Source organism: Haliotis rufescens, unplaced genomic scaffold (genome assembly GCF_023055435.1).
Source record: "Haliotis rufescens isolate VD_foot unplaced genomic scaffold, xgHalRufe1.0.p SCAF_13, whole genome shotgun sequence".
Taxonomy (NCBI): domain Eukaryota; kingdom Metazoa; phylum Mollusca; class Gastropoda; order Lepetellida; family Haliotidae; genus Haliotis; species Haliotis rufescens.
The window spans coordinates 4,304,856-4,323,090 of NW_025963813.1; the positions used below are offsets into that span (position 1 = coordinate 4,304,856).

The 18,235-nt window shown below is 42.7% G+C and overlaps 2 protein-coding genes across 3 annotated transcripts; both read left to right on the top strand.

The window, feature by feature from the left end:
* Nucleotides 1-330: 330 nt before the first annotated feature.
* On the top strand, nucleotides 331-702 carry LOC125378836 (heterogeneous nuclear ribonucleoprotein A1-like). Its single transcript, XM_048394801.1, has one exon. The coding sequence runs from the start codon at nucleotides 331-333 to the stop codon at nucleotides 700-702; it is 372 nt and encodes a 123-aa protein (XP_048250758.1).
* A 12,458-nt stretch (nucleotides 703-13,160) lies between these two features.
* Nucleotides 13,161-17,455, top strand: LOC124152334 (bud site selection protein 21-like). Of its 2 annotated transcripts, none has more exons than XR_006863512.2 (3): nucleotides 13,161-13,367; nucleotides 14,597-14,769; nucleotides 15,838-15,944. XR_006863512.2 is itself a non-coding variant. In XM_046525233.2 (3 exons), exons 1-3 carry the CDS (start codon nucleotides 13,300-13,302, stop codon nucleotides 16,045-16,047), a joined length of 444 nt encoding a protein of 147 aa, XP_046381189.1. In that variant the 5' UTR covers nucleotides 13,161-13,299; the 3' UTR covers nucleotides 16,048-17,455. The 2 variants fall into 2 exon arrangements, 1 of the variants encoding a protein (XP_046381189.1); XM_046525233.2 differs by having other exon boundaries at nucleotides 13,161-13,360; nucleotides 15,838-17,455.
* The last annotated feature ends 780 nt before the right edge of the window (nucleotides 17,456-18,235 follow it).

An 18,235-nucleotide genomic window follows, 5' to 3' on the forward strand; every position in this document is an offset into this window, starting at 1 on the left:
AACGGAGGCTGGTGGCAGGAGGCAACAGAGGCTGGTGGCAACAGAGGCTAGTGACAGGTGGCAACAGAGGCAGGAGGAAACCAAGGCAGGTGGTAACCGAGGCAGGTGGCAACAGAGGCTGGTGGCAGGAGGCAACAGAGGCTGGTGGCAGGAGGCAACGGAGGCTGGTGGCAGGAGGCAACAGAGGCTGGTGGCAACAGAGGCTAGTGACAGGTGGCAACAGAGGCAGGAGGAAACCAAGGCAGGTGGTAACCGAGGCAGGTGGCAACTGAGGCTGGTGGCAGGAGGCAACAGAGGCTGGTGGCAGGTGGCAGGTTGCAACGGAGGCTGATGGCAGGAGGCAACGGAGGCTGGTGGCAGGAGGCAACAGAGGCTGGTGGCAGGAGGCAACAGAGGCTGGTGGCAGGAGGCAACAGAGGCTGGTGGCAGGTGGCAACGGAGGCTGGTGGCAGGTGGCAACGGAGGCTGGTGGCAGGTGGCAACGGAGGCTGGTGGCAGGTGGCAACGGAGGCTGGTGGCAACAGAGGCTGGTGGCATGTGGCAACGGAGGCTGGTGGCAGAGGCAACAGAGGCTGGTGGGAGGTGGCAACGGAGGCTGGTGGCAACAGAGGCTGGTGGCAGGTGGCAACGGAGGGTGGTGGCTGGTGGCTGGTGGCAGGTGGCAGGTGGCAGCGGAGGCTGGTGGTGACTGGTGGTGAATGAGGCTGGACACAACCTTTAGAAAATAAATTAATGTTTAAAAAAATCTTATTAATCTTATTCTGGTTGACAAGCTATTCAAAGAATTCCCTGGCCACACGATATACATTGAGTTTTCTATTTGACAAGAATTGTATGTCAACATGTGTCAGACCTGTTCCTGTTTGACGAGGTGTATTGAATTGGAGTTTCTGGAACATCTAAGGGTGGCAGAGTTACCATTGCATGTGGAAAGGGGAGGGGGTGAATGTTGTAGAACGCCGCAGTCAGCAATATTACAGCTAACATGTGACTGACAAGCGAACATTGGTCGATGGGATTGTAGAATGATCAACGTAAGTACAATCACACATGTGACTCGCCCTAATTGTATTCAACAACCATAAGGTACGGGGTTATCTATTCTGCCCTGGGTCACCTCGAGAGCATATAGAAGAACCCTGTTGGTGAGTGGGTGAGGTCCAAACTCGCTAAATGCAATGTCGGTTCCCAATACAGGATATTTATTATCCAAAAATATACTCGCGTGATAACCTCTTTTTTTACTTATTGATATTATCTGCCCACTGCTTTAGGTGCAATCGAGTGGCGTTCCGAATATAAAGTATCCAGTTAAATTGCATGGATCCAGCGTACTATACTAGTACTCACCATAGACTAGAGCGGAGGTGTGGTAGACGGTTGTGAATAGAATTTAGAATTGAATTTACAATCGCGGTGTTCTCTAAGTCTGGGAGTTCTGAATGTCTTAAAGGGGAAGTGTACACGCAAAAATCACTTTCTTTTTCTAAACAAAACGCAATTTTAGAATTAGTTAGTATCTGTGTTCGAAAATATAAACTCATTTCTTTCACAGTGAAAGTAGGAAGCTCACAATAGTGTGAAAATGATATGCCGTTATGAGGCCTTCGTTTTTCGAGCTAAACAGGCCTGAGTTATCCCCCTTAGATTATGACGAAATTGGTGCCAATTCAACTTGGTCCCTGTCTATTCTGAACGCAAAAGATATCAAGTACAAGTTTTCGGTAAAACAACATGGCCTACGACACTCCGGCGCAGTGGTGACTCAGCATAACACTATGCTGGCTGGCATTTGAGACGCTAGAATCATACACCTGTACGTACACCACATGAAGCGGCTCTAACAAAGCATGATGACGTCATAATGTTTATCAATTGGCACCAATGACGTCATATTGCAAGGGGCATAAGCCATGGTGTTTTTGTTATGGAAATAGAACACTTGGTAAATGTGAAAAATATCAATCGTTTTAATGCAAAACATATGTTAATTAATTGTGATATTTTTATATTTTTGTCTATGACACTTCTAGGTTAACACTTTTAATGTGGAAAAAGTACAAGAAAATTAGGTTCATTTCCGTGTGAACTTGCCCTTTAAGTTATTTGGAACGGCCTGTCTATAAAGTAAGTGACACATTTCAACCATCAACGCAGTTTGAAACTTACCTTGTCACTTAGTTCTGTTCAACAAACATCTTGGCTGTAGACTGATACTGCCAACATCCTACCATAGCACCGCACATGATAAGGAAGAGACGTCTTCAACTCAGTGTATCAAGAAAACAAACTGAAATATTTTGTTGAGGTGACGCAACCAGTAAGATCTGACATACTCATTTCAATGCTGGTATTAAAACCCTGACTGACGTTGTCCAAATACAAATTACCCGAGAAAATGTTTGTGAATACGACCGAGTCATCGTTCAACTAGAAGGTGTTAGCGGGTGTTTCAGGTAGAAATGTGAGCCATGAAATATGAAACACCCCTCAACACCTCAGAGCTGCCGAGTCATCAGGAGGTACCCATGGACAACATCCGGGACTTGTAGGAGGACGATCGTGTCAAAAGCAGGACGTTGTACCAAGTTTGAAACATACAAAACAGATCCTGATAATTCCAACATGTTAAGTTGGCATCTTTGGAAAATGCCAGTTGTCAAGATTGATAGAATGTTTTGAATAGTTTATGGATAAGATATATTGATATCGAGTTGTCAATTCGTGCACATGAAGCGGTGTAACTGGCAGGTGTTGTAGAAGGTAACATGTCCCCACACCTGAAGAAGAAACAATATTTCAGAATTATTCAATATTCAATAAACACACATGACGATCAGATCACGTTTGTAAGTTGTTTTTAGTGGACGGACGAGTATCGAGAATGTATGCACTAACATAACCACTATAAAGCAGAAAATCAATCTTGTTTCAAATTGACGGGAAAATGTTTGCTCTAAAAGAATTGATTCCAAGAGAATAAATAATTCGTTTATAACTATAGTTTAACTTACCGCATTTAAGGATGTAACACCAGATTAACCTTGTCGCCAATGACAGCTTGTGGCCACCGAGGGTGGACATCTATCACTGCCGGATGAACGAAGCCGGGTTGTTGATTACGATGCCTGCAGTGGTAAGGAGAAACATACCATTTAAACACCAGGGTGGAAACACCTATTCATTGACCAAGATACGCACTAATCTACTAATCGACTAATCATCTCCCAATACCAATTTTACAATTTAAAGAGAGGTTGCCTCAGTGCCGAACAGTTAATCCATGTAATATATGTCGATGTATTTTCATAGAGAACAGAACAGTTTGATGTTGGAGGAAAGGCAGAATTGATGCAGGTCTCAGAATTCACCACTTTGGGCAGAGTCACCATTGCGTGTGGAAAGGTGAGGAGGTGAATGTTGTAGAACGCCCCAGGCAGCAATATTACAGCTAACATTTGACTGACAAGCAAACTGGTTGATGGGGTTGTAGAATGATCAACGGGAGTACAATCACACATGTGACTGGCCCTAATTGTATTCAACAACCATAAGGTACCGGGTTACCTATTCTGCCCTGGGTCACCCCCAGAGCATATAGAAGAATGTTGGTTTAGTGGGTGAGGCCAATGCTCGCTAAATGTTCCCATAATGACTGGAAAATGTTTGCCCTCAAGAATTAATTAACTATAGTTTAACTTACCGCATTTGAGAAGTCCCTTATCGTTGCCTTTTCCTGATGAAAGCTACCTGGTCTCTGGTTACGATGTCTGAAGTAGTAAGGAGATGTTCGTCAACATATTTAGAAACATACCATTTAAACAGGGTGGAAACACCTCTTCTTGGACGAAGATACACACTAATCTACTTCTGCAACACCATGCTTGCTGTAAAAGGCGACTATGCTCGTCGTAAGAGGCGAGTAACGGGATCGGGATCGATGTTCATGTCAATCACTGGACTGTCTGGTCTAGTCTCGAATATTTACAGACCGCCGTCATATAACTGGAATATTGCTGAGTGCGGCAAGCAACAAACAAACTTCTGCAACCATCTACTAACACCAATTTCCGAAACATATCAATCCTGTCCGCAAATTTCACAATTTAAAGAGAAGTTGCCTCAGTGCCGAACATCGATCCACGCTATTTGAATACAATGACATGCATCAACTAAGTTACGAGCCTGACCACCCGATCCCGTTAGATGCCTGTAACAAGTATGGGTTGCTGAAGATCACGTCTGACCCGGATGTTGACGGGACTAAATGTGAGCGGGTGACTGTATATCATTATTCCACCAATATCAGAGATTGGGACAAGAATGGGCACAACACGTGGGATAACGTAACAATAGTTGAGAAACTAGGTCAACCCACGTAGAATAGGTCAATGTGTTGACTCCCTTTGTAGTGAGTGAGTGAGTATGGTTTTACGCCGCTTTGAGCAATATTCCAGCAATATCACGGCGGGGGACACCAGAACTCCCTTTGTTAATGATACATCTCGACACATTGGGTCAACTTACTGGTGATGCCTCCTCCAAGGGTCATCTGCAGAGCACCAGCAGGCTTGCGGACGCGTCCCCTTCTCTGTAATGAAACAAACAATACTTAGACCCACTTACCAGGAATATATATATATATATAAACGATGCAAATCATTTATCACGTTCCTATTGTGTCGGTTTGTGATTTAACGCTGCGCTCAGCAATAGGTCTCTATATAATGGAGTCTGGAACAGACAATCCAGTGATTGACCATGAACATCAATTGGGATACGATGACACGATGTTAATGAACCTGACCACCCGATCCCGTTAGTCGCCTCTGACAAGCAAGTCGCCTTTCATGGCAAGCATGTTCACGGGACAGTGAGTTGGGGTTTATTGTCGGAGTATATCAGTGTTATGGTGAAGTATCGGATTAAAGTGAGACCAAGTTCTAGGGAACAGCCACCGTTAAAGATATATATTTACGATACTAATCACGTATCGATGATGTTGCTATTGTAGAAAGTGAGGGAGTATTGTTCAAGTATATTAATACAACATTTGAGAGAAGATCGTCCTAGATGCTGATGTTGTAATCTCAAGCTTGCTGTTGAGACTTGCAGGTATGGAAATACCATATACGATGAAAGATGTATGTATGTATCAAGTTCATTGTAAAATCAATCAATATCATACAATTAAAACTATTATTTATATCATTGCTATTAAAAGAAACGTCTGTCTATTTCTGTATGTAGAGACAAGAAATACCAAATTGTAAATCTTATGCATAGTCACGCTTTTTGCAGGTATTTTGGAACAAAGACAATTTACAATTTAAATTTCAGGGAAAGATGGTACTTAAATGGACAACAATTTAATGTAGTTATAAGTATCTCGGCATAATGTTTAATTCAACACTAAATATGAACAAATGTGTATCTGGCTTATCACTGCGAGAGAAACGAGCTTTACTTAATATAATGTCTGTTACACATAAACTTGGAGTTATTACTCCAAAAGTATTTTTCAAATTATTTGATACTCAAATACAACCAATTTTATTGTATGGATCTGAAGTGTGGGGTTACCGTAGATATGAATGTTTAGAAAGAATTCACCTCCTGGCATGTAAAAAGTTTCTTCGCGTTGGAATAGCAACACCAAATAATATGATATATGGAGAATGTGGAAGATTGTTTAAAATATTGGTTTAATATCATCCGTATGCCTGAACATCGGCTTCCGAAAAAAGCTTATAACATGCTCTTTCATTTAGATAGTATCGGTAAGGTTACATGGGTATCGCATATTAGGACACTATTATACTCACATGGATATGGGTATATATGGCTTAACCAATCTGTTGGTGATCAACATTTATTTCTAAATGATTTTCGTAAAATAGCAATAAATATGTTCTATCAAGGGTGGCATTCCAACTTGGAAAACAGTTCACGTTATGATTTGTACAGAACATTTAAGACTCTATTAGAGCCAGAAAAATATCTATCAGTTTTAACAAATAGTCACCTAAGAAATGGATATATTAAATACAGACTTGGCTTGTCAAAACTTATGATCAACTATGGACGGAATATATCACTTGAAAGAATACAAAGAATTTGTCCATTCTGTAACTCTGCAATAGAAGACGAAATACATTTTACCTTTGAATGTCCTTATTATGCAGAATTACGTACTAAATATATACCAGAATGTTTCTTATCTAAGACGAGTAGAATAGCGTTTGTTTCTATTTTGTCATCGAATGATGCCGATGTAATGTTTAAACTGTCTTTATTTGTAAAACATGGGATGGAACTACGAAATAACATGTTGAGTGGAAATTCATAATTTTAATTACCTCACGCTAGAAAGTCCTCATGATTATCACCGATTGTTAAATGAATGTTATATAAATTTTGTTGTATCTCCCAATGTGTAAATTCTCACCCACTGTATTTATCTGAACTTGTATATGGGCCTATGGCCTTTGATACAATAAACGTCTTTGACTTGACACTGAATAGAAGTGTCTATATCTGGGTATTATGGTCAGGAATTAGCATACAGTTGGACGAGCGTCTCGTGGTAGCCAGCTACGCTAGTCAGATCGACTCACAACATTTTATGATTTTACCGCCGCTTCTGCAGAGCGAATTGCGGCGCCTTAGATGACTGGGCCACCCATGCCCCCGAATGTGACAATGAAACACCCTAACGGACTATTGTCCTCTGATGCAGTTGCATTAAGGAGGTACGGCAAAATGCAAGTCGCTGCTGGTCAAACCAGTACTTCTATAATCGTTGGGTATGGAAGTCAGTCTCCTAATATCATGTCAATTAACAAGAGATGAAACGAAATCTCACCGAAGTCCTTTGCGCCTCATCTAAAACACGCATCAGAGCCTGGTACGGTTGTTGCTGTTGCTGCTGCTGCTGTTGTCTCTGCTGTTCGCGAGCCTGCCTCTGCTGCTGCATCCGTCTTTCCTGTTGACGCTGTTGCTGTTGCTGCTGTTGCTGTTGACGAATCATATTTACATTCCTCTGTCTGTGACGTTGATCGCGTCTATTGTTGGCAGCATGATTCTGAGAGAAGAAATACCCAATAATGAGATATAAGATACAATTATACTATTCTATAGACGAAATAACTGTTTGTTTGTTGTATTTATATAAATTATTGAACTGTCTGTACTATATACTGCAGCTATGTGACGGCGATCTGTGAACAGTCTTGACAGTCTTGTGATTGACATCATGAGCATCGATCAACTCAATTGGGATACGAGGACAGGCATCAACCAAGTCAGTGGGCTTGACAACCCGATCCTGTTAGTCGCCTCTCTAGTATTTACAGATCGCCGTCATGTGACTGTAGTGAGTGAGTTAATATTGAACGTCACATCTAAAAACCTGTCATCGATGGACAGTACGATCAATAGAATATTGCGAGCATCGATCCACGGCGTCGAGGTACGATTCAGGAAATCAATTAAGTCACCTAGCCTGATCCCCCGATCCACTAAGTCACCTAGCCTGATGCCCCGATCCACTAAGTCACCTAGCCTGATCTCCCGATCCACTAAGTCGCCCAGCCTGATCCCCCGATCCACTAAGTCGCCCCTAAGGAACAGTATATTTTGCTGTTGGCCATTCTATCCCGGAATCACTAGATGTTTTAGTGGAACATTGTGTTGCTATGCACAGGAGTTTTGAATACGAGGTTTAACTGAAATGCTCAGGGGAGGAAGAAAACGCGATGGTGAAGCTAAGCCCTAAATTGAGGTCCTTTAACAATGTCAAGGACGATTAATTCAGGCATCTTAGGCTACATGGCAAGATGAATCTAAAACTGTCAATGATAATTAACTACATAGTATACTCACAGTTGGAACCGTCTGTGTCGCCAAAGTGCCTAGAGTTACTCCCGTCACTCGTACAGCTGAAGCGGATGGTGCCGATGTAGAAGCGGATGGTGCCGAGATAGAAGCGGATGGTGCCGAGGTAGAAGCGGATGGTGCCGAGGTAGAAGCGGAGGGTGCCGAGGTAGAAGCGGAGGGTGCCGAGGTAGCAGCGGATGCTGACGATGTTGCTGTCGACAAGAATCCCTAAGAAGAAATGAAAGAGTTGACATTATGTAGGTGTGTACATGCATGTATACAGACAATATACATAACGAGCACGTGCACTGTGTAGCGTGCCTGGACAAACTCAGGTGGCCCAAACATATGTTTTCCATGCCTGTTACCGACCCCAAAACATGCCTTGTTTCTTCAGGGAAATTTATATTTAACAGTAACTAGCAAAAGCCCTGACAATAAAACAACGCTTAGTCACCAATGTGAGTTCTGAACTGAATATGAAACCCTTCATTTTGCCCTAGCTCATTTCCTAAGTACATGTAGACTGGAATACGAATTGATGAGCTAGTAGTTATATAAACAGTCGAAGAGTTATCTCAGAGACTCGATTACATCATTGTGCAGACAGAAGACGTAGCTCCAACACTGCAGGTGCGGCCTGTGTCAACATCAAGGTGTCACGCCACAAGACTGTTATGATGTTCACATTGGTGTTAAACCTGAATTCATTCTTGTGTCTCACTAACAATTACCTTCAGTCGCCTGTTCTCCTCCTTCACCTTCCTAATGTCCTCCTTAGCCTGGCGAACCTCGACCGTTGCCTGTTCAACCTCCTCCATTGCCTGGCGGTTCTCCCCCTTGAGTCGCCGGTTCGCCTCCCTGAGTCGCCGGTTCTCCTCCATTGCCTGCCGGTTCTCTTCCCTGAGTCGCCGGTTCTCCTCGCGGAGCTGGCGGAGCTCGGTCTCGACAAGCTGCCACACAACAAATGTAAGATGTCAGCCTATTGCAGTTATAATGCTTCACCTATGTATTCAAGGCGTATGTACATAGGAATAAGTGAGTGAATGAATGTACATTAAAATAACTAGAATATCACAGACTGATATGTAAAACTAGCACAGGAGTAAGACGGAGTAGGCATGTATAAAACTAGTTGAAGCAGACATATTAAACTACAACTATTTACTATTTACTCACATTCATTGGTGTCGCCCCCCGACGGCCTGGCACTGCTGATCGCCTCCGTGCTGCCGGTGTCGTCGTCATCGGGGTGGCGAATGGCGTCGAAGAGGTCGACGACATGCTGGATGTCTGGTCCGCATGCTGTTCGGACGCTTGGGGTGCCTGGGAGGTGCCCTGGTTCGCCGGAGGTGCCTGGGAGGTGCCCTGGGTCGCCGGAGGTGCCTGGGAGGTGCCCTGGGACGCTTGAGGTGCCTGGGAGGTGGCCTGGGAGGTGCCCTGGGTCGCCGGAGGTGCCTGGGAGGTGCCCTGGGTCGCCGGAGGTGCCTGGGGTCCGGTCTGAGAGACCTGCGGGGCCAATCCGAGGGAATTGAAAAAAGAGAACATGATGAACAAATCAGTGGAAATAAGCGGTAGTAGTATAGAAGTATGGAGGTGTGCAGAGATCGTTAAACGAGATGCGCGATGCGACTGTGGAAGTATCCATGTTTTATACTCCAACCCGAAGGAGCATCCATTTGATTTCAAGGGGTTGGGGTTGGGGTGGTTCGGGTGGTGGAGGAGCTTGATTAAGGTTTGAGATTAGTTGATTTTACACAGACATTTGACTCCTCGATAATACAATACCCACTTTCTGTAAGAAAAAGGCATATAACTGATTTAAATACAGCAGGGGATTGAGTCTCATTTTAGAAAATACCCCCCCCCCCCCCCCCCCCCCCCCCCTCTTCCCCCTCCCCGACAATAAGATGGTTGCTCCCACAGTCAAACCAGCAAGCACGTGCCCAGGGACTATTGGGGTGTTCAGTGACAAGCAACTGAAAGCGTGTACGTTGATTTATTCTCGTGAAGCTCAAGCATACAGCCATGTCGCAACCGCCTTGAAACAATGGGGAGACGTCACCAACCTCCCGGCCTATCTGACAATGTTACGCAACGAAGCTCTGGATGGACATGTCGAACGTGCTCTACTCGAGTGACAATCCTTGCACATTTCATGGGACATCAGCCAGACAATGGAAATCAACATCGTGTAAAACATCGCACACACAACATTTTACCAATAATATTATTTAATTTATAAGTTGATCATTCTTGATCATTATCCATGTTTCAACGTCCATTGTCCACACACTATCGCTGCAATATTCAGTCAGAATTGTTAGAATAGTTGTACTTTTCAAGCTTTTCTCATTGGCATGCATGTCATATAAGTAAACTTTATCATCACATTACGGATTTCATTAAAGCACATTTTCAGAAATAACCTGATTGATACAAACTTCTTTATTTGATTTGACAGGGATCCTTACAAGCAACCACTTTAACTTGCAGGGGGGGGGGGGGGGGGGGGGGGGGGGGGGGGGGGGGGGGGGGGGGGGTGGGGGGGATCGGTGTATGTGTGTGTGTGGGTAACCTATGGGATAAAGCATTCGCTCGGCCAGCCGAAGACCGGTTCCATTCTCATATTGGTGGACCGCCTCCGTGGTCTAGTGGTAGAGCGTCTGTCCGGAGGGCGGAAGGTCGTGGGTTCGATCCCAGGCGGGGTCATACCAAAAGGCGTTACAAGATGGTACTTGTTGTTACCTTGTCTGGCGCTCAGCATTAAGGTTGTTGGTTGGTTGGTTTGTTGTTTTACGCCGCACTCAGCAATATTCCAGCTATATGACGGCGGTCTGTAAATATCGAGTCTGGACCAGACAATCCAGTACTAGTGATTAATGTTATGAGCATCGATCCACGCCATTGGGATTGATGACATGCATCAACCAAGTCAGCGAGCCTGACCACCCGATCCCGTTAGTCGCCGTTTACGACAACCATAGTCACCTTTTACGGTAAGTATGGGTTGCTGAAGACCTATTCTACCCCGGAATCTTCATGGGCTTCAGCATTAAGGGGCTAAAACAGGGACTGGCCGTCTCTGAGTCAATACACTGTGTCTGAGTGTGGTATTCATGTTAAACGGAGGCATGGTAGCTCAGTAGGCTAGCACTATAAATTCGGCCTCAGTCCGGACTAACTAGTAGGCACGTCGCTATATGAGGACGACCCCATTTCACCTCACTTCCTCTTTATTTGTTTATTTTTAATACAATAACTTTTGAAAATATCGTTTGTGAGTATAGTTGGTTGGTTGGTTTGTTGTTTAACGCCCGCACTCAGCAATATTCCAGTTATATGACGGCGGTCTGTAAAAAAATCGAGTCTGGACCAGACAATGCAGTGATTGATATCATGAGCATCGATCCAGGAAATTGGGATCGATGACATGCATCAACCAAGTCAGCGAGCCTGACCACCTGATCCCGTTAGTCGCCTTTTACGACAAGCATAGGCGCCTTTCAGGGCGAACATGGGTTGCTGAAGACCTATTCTACCCCGGATCTTCACGGGTCCTGTGAGTATAGAGCCTTATCTTTTGACATATATTGAGAGATCTACCGCATGAATGTTACCACGAACTGTTCATAATTAAATGTCACAACATACATGTGTTTCACATTTACATTTGTGTTGTGTATAGAGAATAGCGTAATGGGTCGTTTAGCGTTATATAATTCAACATGTGAGTGAGTGAGTGGGTGAGTGAGTGAGTATGGTTTTACGCCGCTTTTAGCAATATTCCAGCAATATCATGGCGGGGGACACCAGAAATGGGCTTCACACATTGTACCCATGTCGGGAATCGTACCCGGGTCTTCGGCGTGACGAGCGAACGCTTTAACCACTAGGCTACCCGACCGCCCCTAATCCAACATGTGGCACACACACTGTTATCCTGTGTAATTCATACGTTTCTGTGTTTAGGAAATTTTCACGTAAGTCTCCCACTTTCATTGTGGACTGTCAGTAATCTGAACAGTCAAACCAGCTGCTGATAGAATGATGAACTACTACCGTCGCTACTACTACTACTACTACACCACCGCCACAACGACGACGTCCACCACCACTACTATTACTACTACAACAACCAGTATCATCACTACTACTACATCATCTGCCTCTACTACCCACCCGTGAAGATCCGGGGTGGAATAGGTCTTTAGCAACCCATGCTTGCCGTAAAAGGTGACTATGCTTGTCGTAAGAGATTTAACGTCGCTTTTAAGATTACAAAACTACTTAAATACCCACAACCTAAATGCTCTAAAACTAAACACAGCACCAAACAACTCTTTCATTCCCCAAATCGACATATCTCTCTCCACCAAACCAAATAAAGAAACCGACTCATTAATTGGGTTCCAGGCTATAAAAAACAAAAACACAAAAAAGGTCCAAAACTATTATACTTCACATACTTAAGAACTCCGTAAACTAGACAAAGACATTGGAATAGTTTGGTAACGAACATGCCGACAAAGCAGCTAAATCAGCACTTAAATTGGAAGAAGTAAGCATCAACATTCCAATGTATGAAAACGAAATTAAAAAAACTACTGCATCAAAATGCAAACTAATATACATGCTACAAAAGCCACTCCAAAAAAAACCAAAATCTATCATAAAACCAAAAGAATCGACAAGGCAATAATCAAATTACAAACAGGTCACACTAAAGTACTGTCGGAAATGCTAGAAAACTGCTTTTCTGGCTTCATGTTATAAATACGAGCCAGAGGACTATAAAAAGAGCATATATCAAAATAACATTTGTGGGTATTGATTTACAGTTTGAGATAATTTCAGCCAGCTGTTCGAAGTCTTAGTCTCAACCTATTTTCTTAAAGCATGGATGTCGTAGAACTAATCAATCATTCGAGGTTGTTTCTTACAGAATACTTCTCCAAAATATTTCTCATACATACTTTTCTCATTTACTTGATTTTTTCTCATTTCAAAATTAAAATTCATTGAAACATAAGATATTTTAGCAAAATTTTGTTTCGATAGTCAGCTATCAAAAGGAGCAAAACAAGAAGTATGTGGTGAGGAGTTACCTCCCCTCTTTTATTATCGTAACGTGCAAATGTACACATAGAACAATATCATCAAGCATCTGACTAACGTATGTGATTATTGAAACATTAAACAATATATGATTGTATCTTGCATTTTATTTGTTGCTAAACCCTATTTACGACATTTCGTTACCAAAAACCGTCACGGTAACCGGAAGCACGTGAAGTTGTTGTTTTGGTGGATCGTGAGTGTTGTCAGAACAAAATATGCCACGACAAAGAAGGGCACTGACACAGAGGCAAGACTCAGACGACGAGTTCGAAACTCCGGCATTCCGAGACATCGGAAAAGATGATGAGACGAAGGAAACCGAAGAAATTGACAGCGAAGAGGATCTGGTGGAAGCAGAAGAGTTCTGTGTAACTTGTCCTACCTTCTGTAGTTAGTGATGTAAAAATAAAACTAGAATTCTGAATTAGTGAACGTCGGCCTTTAATATCTTCTCACCCACACACGCTTACCAACATGTACAATGCCTGTGTGTCGGTAACCAGCTGACAACTCCATGACCCTTCCGTTTACTTTGTTCCGTTTAGTCAGACCGATGACCCGGGTTCGATTCCCGACATGGTTACAATGTGTGAAGCCCATTTCTGGTATCCCCCGCCGTGATATTGCTGGAATATTGCTAAAATTAGCGTAAAAACATACTCACTCACTCACTGTTCCGTTTAGTGTTGTAATATGAGTTTAATAATTAACAAGATCCTTACTTATGTCGTAAAACACTTCCCCTGACCCCGAGGAGAAACTTTTACAAATGCAAGTCTTAGTCGACATTATATTACCCTATTGATTCAAACACCGACAAGTGTAAGTGCAGGTTTTTAGTGCTTATTGCCTCCAGCTTCAGTGTAGGATCCCCTTTCCAATCAAGGACCCCCCAGAGCTCCAGATATCTGCGTAAAATACGCATCAGAAATGCAAAAATATGCAGTAAAATGTAATCCAAGGGTATCAAATACGCAACAAACGTTACAGATACACTACAAAAATAAAACTTGTGCGTATCATCAAAATATTGTGAAGTAACCCTGCGTATTCGATTAGGAAATCAGCAACTTATTTTGAAATTATAAACGGGCATTCTGTCAACCTTGCCAAACTCCACATGACAGTTACATAATGATCATTTGCCAGCACAATTTCTTGTGGAAGTATCGTGCTATTTTTGAGTCCTTCAAAGCTCTCGAACCCGCACGACACCAGTTTGCAGGGACTAGATGAATAGTGTTTTTAAATATTTAACTTAAATACCAACATGTGTAAAAACTAGTGCGTAACAGAAAATTGAATACCCAGATAGAATTACTGATACCCAATGATTTTAAAATGCATGGGTAAAATACCCACAACACCAAAAGCTTATCTGGAGCTCTGACCCCCTCATGATCCTTAGGGTTGCCAATTAAACAACTATTTACGATCCTTACGATCCTTATCTTTCCTCTTTAAATGAACTTGATTGTCATTGTACACCAACGTTGTGGATTGTTGCTCATACTGGAATGTCTGGTCCAGACTAGATTATTTACATGCAGCCAACAAGTAGCTGGACTTTAAACAACAAACAAAATATTGGTTGCAGTGTCTGCCAGTGATGAGGATGACAGTGATGCTGCTCCTGAGGATGTGGGCTTCTCAGAGACCCGGGCAACAGCCCTTTCCCAGATGAGGCAGGCAATGACACAGATAAAAGAAGAAAAACTCCAGTTGAAAGCAAAGAGAAAGCAGAGAGATGAAAAGTTTAAGGAACAAAAGGTAGTTAGTGTGCTGTATAAGGCTTGTCCGTTTATTGAGGTCAAGAAATGACATGAAGGATAAGCTTAGAATCTAACATTTCAGTTCCAGGATCTCTGATCAGATTCAGAGTGATTATGATCCCATGGGTGTCAGCTCTATTCTGTTGTGTGTGTAGCAGTGTGTGGAGTCATCCACAGATGACATCCTCACCTTGTCAACTTGCTGACGGGATTAACATCTTTGTATCTTAACCTCTTGTCATGTACACAAGATCAAGATTTGGTCATGTCCGACATCAGATCGGAAGGTCCATCGTTCGCATCCCATCAAGGGACTCGGACATTTTGTGGCTGCTACACGTTTTTCCAAATTGGTGAAAATCTATGACCTGCGTCTCTTTTTGAGAACCATGGTTGGAATATGTCTTGAACAGGCTTGTCGAGGAGTGGACCGGATGGTCATACTTGGTGACTTGTTGTTGATTTGCATGTCATCATACCCTGCTCACAATATCAACCACTGGTTTGTGTTGCCAAATTGAGATTATTTACAGCCTGCTGTCTTGTAATTGAACTATTGTGGAGTGCAGCATTAAGAACAAACGAAGAAAACACTTCAGGCATTCTGCAACCCTTTTTGATGATCACACAGCTTTAAAGTGTAACCATGGTAACATAAGTAAGGTAGAGGTTCTGTAAAATGGTTAATTAATCAATCACCTCTGTGGCCTATTGGACAGAGCGTCAGTGGTTTGATCCCCGGTTGCATCAAACCATAAGACGTTAATAGATGGTTCATCTTGTTGCCCTGCCTGGCACTGGTCTTCGTGGGGTATCCATGTAAAACTGACCCATGGTATCTCAGTTGGCTGGCACTATAAAATTGTCCAGAACAACCAGCCACACACACACATGCATGCACACTGTTATATGAGGGCAATAAACTTGAACACACAGTAAAAACCCCATTTCACGTAACCCACCTGTTAAGGTTTTTTTTAAATCTGTTCCTGAACCAATATTTCTGTGATATTATGTGCTACTTTGAACTTTGTCAATTATACTACTTAACTTAACGTTGTTGAAGCGGATAAAGTTGGAAGCTGTGTCTCACTTGCCTGATGAAATCCTGAACAGTCTTCCAGAAAAACTCAGTGAGGAAAAGAAGGAAACAGAAATAGGAAAACAGAAAAAGAAGGAAAAAAAGAAACATGAAGGCAAAAAACAGGGTAACCATTCCATTGTCAATTCTGACAAATTTTGTTGTATTTATGTCCATGATTACGTTCTTTCTTAAAAGTAATTGTACTTGTACTTGTAATTCGTATATTGTATTGTGATATATGTGATACATTAATAGATTAGTATCTTTGTCATATTATTTTTGTTGTCCCCCACCATAATAATTCTGGAACAATGCTAAAGGTGGTATAAAACAATACTCATTCACTCATTTCTTGTAATGTGTTGTTTAGTAACATAGAGATTCCCACCTGAGTGTATTTTGATATCCGATATATCAACACTTATCTTTAAAACTTTAAAGCTCTACAGCTTGTGAGGGATTTTATTGGGTGAAATTCTGTTTATTATCCAAGGTCTTTCGACTAACATTTCCAGTTTGTAAACAGTTATAACCAGTGTAAAAAAGTACAGCGTAGCAGCTTCAACGGCAGAGATATTACTGATGGTATGATCTGCAACGCATTGTGATGTAATTTCATTGTAGCGATATCCCTTGATCTCCTCTGGGCGGTCGGGTAGCCTAGTGGTTAAAGCGTTCGCTCGTCACGCCGAAGACCCGGGTTCGATTCCTGCCATAGGTACAATATGTGAAGCCCATTTCTGGTGTCCCCCGCTGTGATATTGCTGGAATATTGCTAAAAGCGGCGTAAAACCATATTCACTCACTCACTCACTCACTTTATACATATTGTTCATAATTCTTTGATATTCTTATTTCATAATCATCATTTTGATTAAAATCCATTAAAATGTTAACTTAAAGGCGTTTGGCAACTCATGGTCGACCATCCACTGTATTACATCTCCATTCTTTTATGATGAATACCGCTAAAAATTACCATTTATTATTACAAAATCATTAGCGAAATTTGGAATCCAAGCCATATAACGGAGAGGGGCGTCAACATCGGCTCTATATGGTGTACCCATGTGGTGAATTGGTGTGACGAGTCAACGCTTTAACCTCGCTAGACAAACCCCGCCGCCAATGGCTTTGCCAGTTAAGATTACTTATATAAACAAATGTCAAATCAGATAAGAAGTGTGGTATATTTCATGCAGGTGTTCACCAGAATAGTCACGTGATGTCATGGTTACGAGTTTAGCCAATCGGGGAACACTTCCGTTGCACGAGTTTTTCCTGCGCGTAATCCAGACTATTGATCGAAACATACGACGCTTACTTTATCAAATGCACTGAAACATGTGAAATTAATTTCAACAAGCTGTTTAGAATTCCTTTAAAAATCGAGATTACAATGGGCTTAGACCCCTATTTGTCATGAGAGAGCTTAGTGTCCGCTTTACAGCGGATAGCTTAGTGTCTGCTTTTCAGCAGATGGCTTAGTGACCGCTTTACAGCGGATGGCTTAGTGACCGCTTTACAGCGAATGACATAGTGACCGCTTTACAGCGGATGGCTTAGTGTGTGCTTTACAGCGGATGGCTTAGTGACCGCTTTACAGCAGATGGCTTAGTCTGTTAGTGATCGCTTTACAGCAGATGGCTTAGTGACCGCTTTACAGCGGATGACATAGTGACCGCTTTACAGCAGATGGCTAAGTGACTGCTTTACAGCAGATGGCTTAGTGACCGCTTTACAGCAGATGGCTTAGTGTCTGCTTCACAGCGGATGGCTTAGTGACCGCTTTAGAGCGGATGGCTTAGTGTCCGCTTTACAGCGGATAGCTTAGTGTCCGCTTTACAGTGGATGGCTTAGTGCCCGCTTTACAGCAGATGGCTTAGTGTCAGCTTTACAGCAGATGGCTTAGTGTCAGCTTTACAGCGGATCGCTAAGTGTCTGCTTTTCAGCGGATCGCTAAGTGACCGCTTTACAGCGGATGGCTTAGTGTCCGCTTTTCAGCGGATGGCTTAGTGTCCGCTTTACAGTGGATCGCTAAGTGTCTGCTTTCACAGCGGATGGCTAAGTGTCCGCTTTACAGAGGATGGCTTAGTGACCGCTTTACAGCGGATGGCAATAGCTGCATAGCAACATTGGTTGCTTGGCAACTGTAGTTGCAGGGTAGTGGTCACTGCATTGGTAAGCAAGATGGGTTGCAGTCAGCAGTCCACTAGTACCCCAACATCCATGACCATTTCATTAAAATAACATCTCTTGTCTTAATTTCAAGTTCAGCTATCATGCAAAAAATAATCCATATTAACTGTGATATTGCTGTAATGTTGCTCATGCTTGTTTCTTTACTCCGTGAAAATATGCCGTTGATCTTTTCATTGAT

Excerpts from the sequence above, each read along its gene's own strand:
- LOC125378836 (XM_048394801.1), top strand. The coding sequence starts at position 331 with ATGGCAGGAGGCAACGGAGGCTGGTGGCAGGAGGCAACAGAGGCTGGT.
- LOC124152334 (XM_046525233.2), top strand. The coding sequence starts at position 13,300 with ATGATGAGACGAAGGAAACCGAAGAAATTGACAGCGAAGAGGATCTGG. Across the intron at positions 13,361-14,596 it reads GATCTGGTGGAAGCAGAAGA|TGTCTGCCAGTGATGAGGAT; the intron begins GTTCTGTGTAAC and ends TATTGGTTGCAG. Across the intron at positions 14,770-15,837 it reads AAAAGTTTAAGGAACAAAAG|CGGATAAAGTTGGAAGCTGT; the intron begins GTAGTTAGTGTG and ends ACGTTGTTGAAG.